An 11,917-nucleotide genomic window follows, 5' to 3' on the forward strand; every position below is an offset into this window, starting at 1 on the left:
TTGGCTGTAAAAATACTAGTAACTCACACTCGATCATATGCACAGTTCGAGAATGCACTGGAGACAATCCTTGGCGTCTTGCATGAAGTTTGGCTTCACGATCGAGTCGAAGATCTTCAAATCAAAACTTTCGCGTGAAGAGCTGAAAACTTGTCGCTAGCTAGCTAACCCAGGATGAATTAGCATCGATCCCGCTGATCTGGAAACCAATTTACCCTCCAGATCATTAACAAATCAAGCCAAGCAAGAGGCGGTTAAAATAAGGAGCTAATTGGCACCCAAAGCAGCGATGCTTTCCTACGTACGTTGGCCCGGTCGAATAAAACGCATCCCCCAATCGCTGGCCGGCGCGCGCGCGCGCACACGCTCTCTGTCTAGGCATTCCTCGTAGCCGCCCGGCGATGCGCGCGGCGACGTCGTCGTCGCCTTTGCCTGTCTGCCTAGTGCAATTTGCATCGGAGCACTTTGGCGAGCGCTAGCTCGCTAGCCTCGATAGTTTAATGGAGAGGCACTGCTCTGCTGCGCCATTTGCGGCAGTTTTTATTAGATCCATGTTGCCGCGAAGCCAACGGCTTTCGTCCCCGGCCCTATAAATATGGATCCATCGAGTACTCCTCCGGCAGCAGCAACCCACAGGTCGATCCATCCATTGGTCGCCACAAGAAGCCAAACTAGTCAGGTCGAGCTAGGAAGCGTAGCGAGAGAGCTCTGAGGTAGAGATAAGGTCGTGGACATGGCGTGGAGCGATGCCGAGAACGAGAGGTTCGAGCGCGCGCTGGCCACGTACGGCCGCGACACGGCCGGCCTCTGGGAGCGCGTGGCGGCGGCGGTCGGCGGCGGCAAGACGGCCGACGACGTCAGGCGCCACTACGACCTGCTGACGCAGGACATCGGCGACATCGAGTCCGGCCGCTACGGTTACCCCAACGGCGGCGCCAACGGCAACACCAACCGCAACAACGGCAGGAACAGGTAGGCATACACGTGTACGATCATCAGTGATTTTCGATATTTATGTATGCACTTCCGATCAGTAGACTAAGTACTCACTTGATTATAACCTTGTCCCGCCGCATGCAGGACCAACCGGCCCCAGACATGATGGGATCATGCGGTTCACACAGTCGAACCAAGGACACGTAGGTACCAAGTGCAGTACGACCAAAGCTTAGCTAGCAGCTTATTATGCATGCAAGCTGCCGTGTATATGTACTTCGTATCTACTCCTAGTATTTTATGTTTGGGTCTTGGAGAGTATATGCAGTAGTATAGCTCTGTCGCGAGACGAGAGCACGTACGTGTGCATGTTCCACTTGTGTGACAGCAGTGTGCATATATGGGTGTAAACTGTAAAGCTTGCACTACTGCTTTTGTGATGGCATGTTTGCTACCGATGAATGAACGAATGACTGAATGAATACGTATCGCTGTTATGCATGCCTGATTCTGAGTGGGGATGAACGAAGAACCACACACATCTATCATGTTCGTCATAAATTTAAGTTATTTGCCGTCCGGCCCATTCCGTGTACAATAGTTGCTCGTATATACTCTCATATTGGTATCCTTTTCCATTGCCCGTTTGGTTTGTTTAGCCAAGACAACACTCGCATGTTACCCTATCTCCCCCTTGACTCACAAAGCAAATCTAGCATCTATCTCTCCCCCTGCATCAGGACACCAAAAGGAGAGGATGACCGTCCCACTAGCTAGACGGTTGGGGTCATTGATGGGGAACCGGATCCTCTAACATCCTCAAGGGATGTCACGTAAGCTACAGTAACCGTGACATCCCTTCTTCACATCCATATGGTTAAGCTTAAAATGATTATAATTAATTTACAAATTACAAATCTACTGTATACATTTACAAAAATTACACACAAACAAATTTATGGTGCAATAAAATTATTTTTTGATTTATTTTTGTACATGCTACAGTAGCCGCCGCACAGTAGTTGCTACAGTAACCATGCCACCCCTTCTTCACTTTACACACGCATTTCACTGTAGCTTCGTGACATCCCTTGAGGATGTTAGGGGATCCGCTTCCCATTGATGGGCGCTGTCGATTAAGCCCTGGAGGTCTCACTTTCGACGATTGTGGAGGGAGTCGGTTAATTCCATGGCATCTTTCTCTATGACACCATCTCTTGCTCTTTGTAATGGATAAAACTTGCTTGTGGAAGGACTGGAACTCGCTCACCACCGTCTTCTCAAAGGCTTCTTGGCAGATAGCAAAGGTAGCCATGCTTTGCTCGATATAGACAAGACAAGAACATGAGAAGGAATACTTGCCCGGGAGTTGTCTATGAAATCTGAGTGGGTAACCACCGAGAGAGTTGAATAAGAAGGTCCTGGAGTTGTCCGAGGTACATGTGGGATCCTTCACTTGGACATTTTCACTTTGGGTGGCCGAACATTTGCATCAACACGAGGAAGGATGTCATGGTGCTCAATGGAGGGAGTAAACTAAGTGTACTTAACCTACATCTCATAAGTGCCTCCAAAGAATTTGGATTTGATGAGCTTCTGGATGCTATAGGGGCATAGCAACATGAGTGTTTAAGCTCGTTACTCGTCCTCTTGACCATATCGAATTTGAAATCCATAACATAACATTTATGAGGTGCACCGACCAAGATGAATGAGAAAGTCGATGGAGTACGACCTCACATGATTTGAGTCTCCAACCTTTGGCGAGATGGTTTGCCAAAGAACCATTGATAGTGTAGAGGCCATGAAAGAGAAAGTTGGTATGTCCCGACTCAACCACTTCTCCTTCCTTGAAATCTTTCTTGTACATCCCGCAAGCTCTAGCACTAATATTTGGCTTCTCCTAGACATCAAGCTTTTTTATCATACTCTGTGAGGATGAGTTCGTCACACCAATTGTGATATAGAACTAGAGGACGAGTTCCTCACACCAATTATGGTATAGAACTAGAGGATGAGTTCCCCACACCAATTCTGCTTGACTTTGCTCACAAGCTTGTCAATGCCACAAGAAGTAAATCATCGATCCACGACATCAAAGTTGTCTTGTTATCGTCGATTTACTGCCAATCGATGCACTTCATCTCAGCTATCCCCGGGATGTCCTGTAGGAACTGCTTCCCCAGGTTTTGTGCACCTTGTAAGCTCGACTTTAGTTACAACGTAGGCCTTTGCGCACCTTGCAAGGAGTCGTGCCTCGGTCTAATCCTAAGGGAGTGTGTCTCATATGATGTAGTGATGGCAGGGCATCATCCAAATAGGATCGATAACCATGACCTCTTGCGCAATTTGTTTGATATCATTGTTTTTCTTGGTGTGGGTTTTCAGCCATATGCTATTTGCACTTTGACACAGGGCATATGGGACTCTGAGAGGAGAAATCCAGCCGAAACGACATTCCAACTAGACCCCTTTGGAGCCCTCGGCAACTTTGACGATGTTCTGACCTGATTTTCAGCGACGTTTTGGAGCGTCACTAGGGATGCCCATTTTCTGGGACGATTTGTAGTGTCACAGAAAATGTTTTGTGTCACAAAAAATGTTAGGCGGGTTAGAAAAACAATATAAAAACGGTGTGTAGGTGGTTAGAACATAGTACCTTATAAATTCTGCTATGACAGAGTTTATAACAAATTACATTCTAATTTTTAGGGTTTAGGGTTCGGATGCTCTTATCGAAATCCATTGGTTATTTATCTGTGCGTGCTCTCATTGTAATGGACTATGAGAGCATGAACTGAAAAATATAATTACATAGAAATAAATTGCCTTATGTACAAGCTAATCTAAAATGTCTTCAAGCTGAAAGATAGTCAACAAGAAAGTTCATTTCGTATAAACAAAGAACTTTGCCTTTTGAATCATCTCAATCCCATGTCATGCGGGTTGGCGAGTTCTATTTCTGCCTCCGGAGCGCCCTCTTTTTTTGAGTATTTTTTACGCGGAGTTGTTGAATATCAACAACTTATTACACAGAATCCAATTTTTTTAGAGCGAGTTGAAGGAGTAGGTTTTATTAGCGGAGAAGAAGCAGTAAATTGGGGCTTATCGGGACCGATGTTACGAGCTTCTGGAAAGCCATTGCGATCCCCATAAAAGGAGTAGGACGCCGTTCGCTTGCATCCGTACTCGGACTACTCCACATGTATAAATTCCAGCAGGACATTTCAAAGAAAAAAGAAGACAGTGCCATTTCAAACATTGTACCACAAATACCAGAAATATTGGAAGGTTCAAATTCTAACATTACAAGGCCAAAATTCAAAGATTACAAAGTTCAAACTGTTATTACAAATCAAATTCATCTTCTTCCGAATTCGAGTCATGCATTATTTCTGCGAAAGGATCAGTCACCGAGAAGTCATATATCGACTTGATAGAGACACTGCTACTTGAGCTGCGTTGGGATTTTCTCCAAAGAGGAAGGGAGATGCAGCACAGTAGAGATAAGTATTTACCTCAGTGAGAACCAAGGTTATCATACCTATAGGAGAACCACACAAATTTCCGTCTTTAGCACCTGCACACACGAAAAGCAAATACTTGCACCCAACGTGAGCAAGAGGGATGTCAATCCCCTTGAACTCGTTACTTCCAAGGATTAAATCTTGTAGATGGATAAATTGCAAAGTAAAATAAAAGTAAATAAATTACAGCAAAATATTTTTGGATTTTATAATAAGATTAAAGTAAACTAGGGGCCATAGTTTTTACTAGAGGCTTCTCTCTCGTACACATAACATATGGTGGGTGAACAAATTACTATTGGGCAATTGGTAGAAAAAACACATAGTTATTACATATTCACGGCAATGATCATGTCTATAGGCATCACGTTCGAGACAAGTAGACCGACTCCTGCCTGCATATACTACTATTACTCCACCAATCGAAGGCTATCCAACAAGCATCTATGGTATTAAGTTCATGACAAACGGAGTAACGCCTTAAGTAATATGACATGATGTAGACAAAGCACTACAAAAAATACACTTCCGTGATGATACGTGTTTGTCACAATAGGTCATGTTTTTTGTCATGCATGTACATTCATGACGATTTTATGACATAATCAAGATAGTCATACCTGTGATGTCATAGAAGTGTTCCATGACAATACCAAAATTATCATCACGGAAGTGTCCACTTTCATGACGATAAATGGCGTGTCATGGAAGTACTTTCGTCAAGGGTAACCGACACGTGGCATCCACCGTAACGGGTCGCCGTTAAGCTATCGGGTTCCGGTTTGGATCCGATAACCCGTTAACAGCCCGGACCAATGGAGATTTTCCACATGTAAAATCATCATTGACCGGAGGAAAGACGTGTCGGCTCCTCGATGGGCCAGATGTCGTCCGTCCAATGGAGGAGACATACTTATGATACGTCGACACGTGGTAGGGCCCAACAGAGGCCCGTATAGGTTAAAACGGCCGGCCCAGTCAAAGGCCCGTAGTATTTACTCAGGTAGTGGGCCAGCCCAATAACGGCCTGTTTAAACATGGCCCATTTATGTCCTGAAGCCAGGTCTGGCCCATTAACTGTTCGCCGAATATTTGGGCCCAATTACGCCCCAATGACATTTTGGCCTGTTAGAGGCCCGATGTAGACATGGGCCCATTTCAGTCTGGTGTGTCTTTCGGCCTGGGAATGGCCCGTGCTGCCCATGGGCCATATATGGTTCGACGCGCCATCCGGCCCTCTAACGGCCCGTGATCAAGGTGGCAACAGTTCAGCCCAACATGACTTTGGGCCTGTTAAAGGCCTGTCGTATAATTCGGCCCGTTGATGCCTCTACTAAGCTTTCGGCCTCTTAAAGGCCCATGATATCAGTGGGCCAACTAAGGCCCGAGATATGTTTCGGCCTGGTAATGACCCGTCATATAACAGGGCCAATAATGGTCTGGTCTACATTTCAGCCTGCTGATGGCCTATCAACGACTAGTGAAAATTGAGGCCTGACATGTATTTCGGCCTGCTAAAGGCCCATGGTTTCTTCTGGGCCGTAACAGGCCAGCAGAATATTCAGCCTGCTAATGGCCCAAAGCTACATGGGCCCAACTAAGCGCTGGGTCCACTAAAGGCCCAACTAAACTTTGGATCAAATATAGGCCCGTGTAAGTTGTGGGCCTGGCGCAAAGTGTGAAGGCCCCAATGGCCTTTCAGGCCCAAGAAAGTTGCAGCCGACCCAATTGTGGCATGCTAAAATGCAGGCCCGTTAGAGGCGAATGTTTTGGCCCAGTCAACTACATCAGATTCTCCATTTTTTTCAGATAGCGAATGATGGCAGTAACTAGTAGGAATTAAGAACAAACCTACTCTATACAATAAAGAAATTACGGCATATTAACTTAGAATAAACCTACACTATATAATAAAGGATTTATGGTATATTACATCCAGTGGGCATCGAAGTTCGCCACTAGTGATCATAAAGCGCAACGAAGAAGCACATTACAAAAACTGGGCGCCATTGCAGCGTAACAAAATAATACTGAACCAAGACCACTTCCAAGACAGTTCAAGAAAGGTTACCCTTGCACGGGAATTGCTGCGCAAGCTGCTGAGCAAGGCTGTGAGACCGGCCTAGCATGTCGATCATAGCTTCCAGGTGTAGCTGTTTAGCAATGAGGTTCTCATTGGTGTTCTCCGCAATCTTTCTTAGAGATAGGACTTCAAATCGAAGTTGAGTTGCAGAATGCCTTTCTGCTAGAACTTGGGACTAAAGAAGTCGAATTGATTCAGACAGCGAATTCTGTGAGCTTGTCTGACTGCTAGTCTCAAGTAACTTGAACACTGCATCAAGACAAGACTTTGGGGTTGTCTCGCTATCTTCAAGATGTTTTACCTTCTTTGCTGCAATATACATTGGGTTTGTCTCACAGCCTTCAGCAGACTTGTGCATGCCATCATGCATATCACCCTGAAACAAGCAGAGAGATGACAAATTTTGCATGTGTATAAACAAAGATAATAATTGTGTTGTCAATTCCATCCAATTTCAAATTAGAAAATAAAGAGTAAGTTCAAAATATCAATATCATAATGTGGCATTGTTCATAATGCGGGGAGCTTCACCACACTACTGGATTACCATGTCAACAAAACAAGCATAGATGAAGTAAGAATATTTGTGTTAAGGTTTGTGATTTCCGAAGCATGCACGTATGGTCTCTCGTTATGCTATGAAATTGGACCGTGATTTATTTTTTATTGTCTTCCTTATGAGTGGAGGTAGGGGACGAGCGATGGTCTTTTCCGACCAATCTATCCCCCTAGGAGCATGTGTAGTAGTACTTTGCTTCGAGGGCTAATAAACTTTTGCAATAAGTATGTGTGTTCTTTTTGACTAATGTTGAGTCCATGGATTATACGTGCTCTCACCCTTCCGCATTTTGCTAGCCTCTTCGGTACCGTGCATTGCCCTTACTCACCTTGAGTTGTGGTGCAAACTTCGTCGGTCCATCCAAACCCCGTGATATGATACGCTCTTTCACACATAACCCACCTTATATCTTCCTCAAAACAGCCAACATACCTACCTATTATGGAATTTCCATAGCCATTCTGAGATATATTGCAATGCAACTCCCACTGTTCCATTTTATTATGACACATACCATCATTGTCATATTGCTTTGCATGATCATATAGTTGACATAGTATTTGTGGCATGGCCACCGTTCATATTTTTTATACATGTCATTGTGACGCCCCTGATTCGACCGTACACTAATCATACACGCAAATGTGTACGATCAAGAACAGGGACTCACGGGAAGATATCACAACACAACTCTAGACACAAATAAATTAACACAAGCTTCATATTACAAGCCAGGGGCCTCGAGGGCTCGAATACATAGCTCGATACACAAGCGTTGGTGAAAGCAACAATATCTGAGTACAGACATAAGTTAAACAAGACTGCCTTAAGAAGGAAAACACAAAAGCAACAACGATCGAAGAGGCAAGGCCTCCTGCCTGGGACCTCCTAACTACTCCTGGTCTTCGGTGGCATCCATGTAGTAGTATTCGTCGACGGTGGCATCTAGCTCCAGGGATCCACCAACTGGTTGCAACAACCGGAAAGAAGGAAGAAAGGGGAAAAGGGGTAGCAAAGCAACCGTGAGTACTCATCCAAAGTACTCGCAAGCATTAGATCTATACTAAGTATGCATTGGTATCAAATGGAAGGGTTGTATCTGTGGACTGGACTGCAGAATGCCAGTATAGAGGGGAAGGCCTAGCCTATCGAAGACTAGCATCTTCAAGCAGCTCCAAGCATCTTGCAGCATGTAGAAGAGTAAAGAATAACAGTTTATCATTAACAAGCATGTTGTAGTATTAATGCCCAAAGATCCTTCCTCGACTCCCTGCGAGAAAGCAATCCCGAGTCCACATATCTCAAGTATCCATTTCTAGTTGTAATAGATCAGGATACAAGTCTGGACGTCTGTTACCGTGGACACGACTATTCAGATAGATAATCTTCCCTACAGGGGTGCACCACGTTTTCCAACACGCTTGATTACTCTGGCTGGACACACTTTTCTGGGTCAATGCCCGGCCTCGGAAGATCAACACGTAGTAGCCCTACCTAGGCTCAGGAGAGAGGTCCCCGCCGGTCTACATCGTAAGCACTCCGGGGTCTGGGTCCATCGCCCGTTGCACCCGGGTCGTTGCGTGCAGGGAGAACCTAGGCACCACCTCTGGGGTGCCAGCCCAGTCGTGCTGCAATGCTGAACTGGACATTTGACAAAGCTTCGGCTGATACTACGACGTCGAGGCCCATAACTATTCTCGCATGGTGGTTAGTGCGTAAAGGCCAAAGGCCAACTCAGAACAAATACCCAAACCATTAGTGTATTAGTAGGTTGCGGAGACGAGCAGAGACTCACGATAATGTGACCCCGTCGCCCCGTCTCGTGGACTTACGGCAAGGGCCCAGAATGTCCGGCTGTGCCACGTAATTATCTTGTGGGTGCTCTCCGGGCCCGCCCGACTTTCACAAAGGTCTCAAGTAAAGTCAAGGTAACCGTGTGTCCAAACATCAAGGGGAAAACCTGAGGAATCACCCTCGGTGGATTCCACTCGATGTAATCGTCAAGGTGAACGTAAGAGGAACCACCCTTGAGGTTCACACTTGAGGGGTTGCACGACAGAGTCGTATCGGGAGTGGTAAAGAAGGAATCACCCTCGATGACCACGACCGAATAGCTACACTACAGAGTCATTACCAGGAGTGCGTTATGAGGTATCACCCTCGGCACTCGATAGTAGCTCTGTAGAGTCGAGCAACAAAAGGGGCGTGATGTGATGTGAGGTGTCGGGCTCTGGTCGTTGATCACGTTGATCGAGTCATCGATGATGAAGCAGGGGTAACAAGGACAAGGTGGGGGTCATTGATGGATCACTAACCAACCTATACTAAGTAGTTGAGGATAAGCAGGTAAGGTACAACAGTAGGTACAAAAGCAGGCTATGCATCAGAATAGGAGCAATCAATTACAGTAGCAAAATCTAATGCAAGCATGAGAGAATGGAATGGGCGATATCGGGATGATCAAAGGGGGGCTTGCCTGGAAGGTCCGCTGAAAGGGAAGAAGGGTCGTCGTCGACGTAGTCGATCACAGGGACATCAACAGCGGTCTCGGGGTCTACCGAAGAGAAGAGGGGGGAAAACAATAAATACAGAGCAAACAAGTGCAAAACTATGCATGACAAGACAATAAGTGATAACCCACAAGTATAGGGGATCACAACAGTTTTCGAGGGTAGAGTATTCAACCCAAATTTCTTGATTCGACACAAGGGGAGCCAAAGAATATTCTCAAGTATTAGCACTTGAGTTGTCAATTCAACCACACCTGTAAGACTTAATATCTGCAGCAAAATATTTAGTAGCAAAGTAGTATGGAAGTAACGATAACGTGGCAAAAGTAACAGTAGTAGTTTTTGTAGTAATTGTAACAATGGCAACGGAAAAGTAACTAAGAAAAGATCAATATATCAAAAGCTCGTAGGCAATGGATCAGTGATGGATAATTATGTCGGATGCGATTCCTCATGTAACAGTTATAACATAGGGTGACACAGAACTAGCTCAAGTTCGTCAATGTAATGTAGGCATGTATTCTGAATATAGTCATACATGCTTATGGAAAAGAACTTGCATGACATCTTTTGTCCTACCCTCCCGTGGCAGCGGGGTCCTATTGGAAACTAAGGGATATTAAGGCCTCCTTTTAATAGATTACCCGACCAAAGCATTAACAGTTAGTGAATACACGAACTCCTCAAACTATGGTCATCACCGGGAGTGGTCCCGATTATTGTCACTTCGGGGTTACCGGATCATAACACATAGTAGGTGACTATTGACTTGCAAGATAGGATCAAGAACTCACATATATTCATGAAAACATAATAGGTTCAGATATAAAATCATGGCACTCGGGCCCTAGTGACAAGCATTAAGCATAGCAAAGTCATAGCAACATCAATCTCAGAACATAATGGATACTAGGGATCAAACCCTAACAAAACTAACTCGATTACATGGTAAATCTCATCCAGCCCATCACCGTCCAGCAAGCCTACAATGGAATTACTCACGCACGGCTGTGAGCATCATGAAATTGGTGATGGAGGAAGGTTGATGATGATGATGGCGATGGATTCCCCTCTCCGGAGCCCCAAACGGACTCCAGATCAGCCCTCCCGAGAGAGATTAGGGCTTGGCGGCGGCTCCGTATCGTAAAACGCGATGAATCCTTCTCTCTGGTTTTTTTCCTCCCCGAACGTGAATATGTAGAGTTGGAGTTGAGGTCGGTGGAGCCTCAGGGGGCCCACGAGGCAGGGCGCGCGCCCCAGGGGGGTGTGCGCACCCTCCACCCTCGTGGACAGGGTGTGGGCCCCCTGGTGTTGATTCTTTCGCCATTATTTTTTATTAATTCCAAAAATATTCTCCGTGAAGTTTCAGGTCATTCCGAGAACTTTTATTTCTGCACAAAAATAACACCATGGCAGTTCTGCTGAAAACAACGTCAGTCCGGGTTAGTTCCATTCAAATCATGCAAGTTAGAGTCCAAAACAAGGGCAAAAGTGTTTGGAAAAGTAGGTACGTTGGAGACATATCAATAAGCAGCGTTAGGGATGTTCTAACATGGTGCTGCGTGATACAGGTGAAGGGGGAAACATCCGGGAAAGTATCCTCGGTGTTTGGCATTTTCGGAGAAATGAAACGGAGGGGGCAGTTGCAGGTTCGCTATGTTAGGGACGTGTGGCAGACGAACAAACCGCGTATTCGGATTCGTCTCATCGTTCTAAGCAACTTTCATGTACAAAGTATTTTCATCCGTACTATGGTTTATTTTCTTCGAATTTCTAAAGTTTTTAGGAATATTCTGAATTTATTGTTAATTACTAAATTCGACAGAAAAAGGAATAATGATGTCAACATGAGGTCAGAGTGATGTCAGCACTCAAAAGCTAGTTGACCGGTCAAACTAACGGCTGGGACCCACCTGTCGTAGACAGTGGGTTAAACAGGGTTAAAAACTAATCTAAACATAGTTAGTTAAACTACTGGGCCCACCTGTCAGTGTCCAATTAAGTTAATTAACTATTTTTAAAACGTTTTAGTTAATTAGGGAAGGTGGGCCCCATTTATCAGCGACTCGAGGGTCGGTCCAGTCAGCGGGGTTGACCAGGTTAACTGTCCAGCTGGGCCCCTGGGACCCGCAGGTCAGTGACCCAGGGGGTGGCCCTGGCCGGCCACGTCGGCGGACAGCGCCGTGGTTGCGCCGGCGTGCACGACAATGCGGCGGGGGGCTCTGCCATCGTCGGGAATCGGCCACAGAGGGTCCCCGGGCTCGCGGCTTGGCGCGTTCGAACGCGGCGACATAGCCGCGTC

At 45.8% G+C, this 11,917-nt stretch overlaps 1 protein-coding gene across 1 annotated transcript; it reads left to right on the top strand.

Moving 5' to 3' along the window:
* The first annotated feature begins 431 nt into the window (after positions 1-431).
* On the top strand, positions 432-1,420 carry LOC123100074 (protein RADIALIS-like 3). Its single transcript, XM_044522062.1, has 2 exons — positions 432-972; positions 1,081-1,420. Exons 1-2 carry the CDS (start codon positions 734-736, stop codon positions 1,100-1,102), a joined length of 261 nt encoding a protein of 86 aa, XP_044377997.1. The 5' UTR covers positions 432-733; the 3' UTR covers positions 1,103-1,420.
* The last annotated feature ends 10,497 nt before the right edge of the window (positions 1,421-11,917 follow it).

The sequence above is a fragment of the Triticum aestivum genome, chromosome 4D (genome assembly GCF_018294505.1).
Source record: "Triticum aestivum cultivar Chinese Spring chromosome 4D, IWGSC CS RefSeq v2.1, whole genome shotgun sequence".
Classification (NCBI taxonomy): domain Eukaryota; kingdom Viridiplantae; phylum Streptophyta; class Magnoliopsida; order Poales; family Poaceae; genus Triticum; species Triticum aestivum.

Excerpts from the sequence above, each read along its gene's own strand:
- LOC123100074 (XM_044522062.1), top strand. The coding sequence starts at position 734 with ATGGCGTGGAGCGATGCCGAGAACGAGAGGTTCGAGCGCGCGCTGGCC. Across the intron at positions 973-1,080 it reads CGCAACAACGGCAGGAACAG|GACCAACCGGCCCCAGACAT; the intron begins GTAGGCATACAC and ends CGCCGCATGCAG.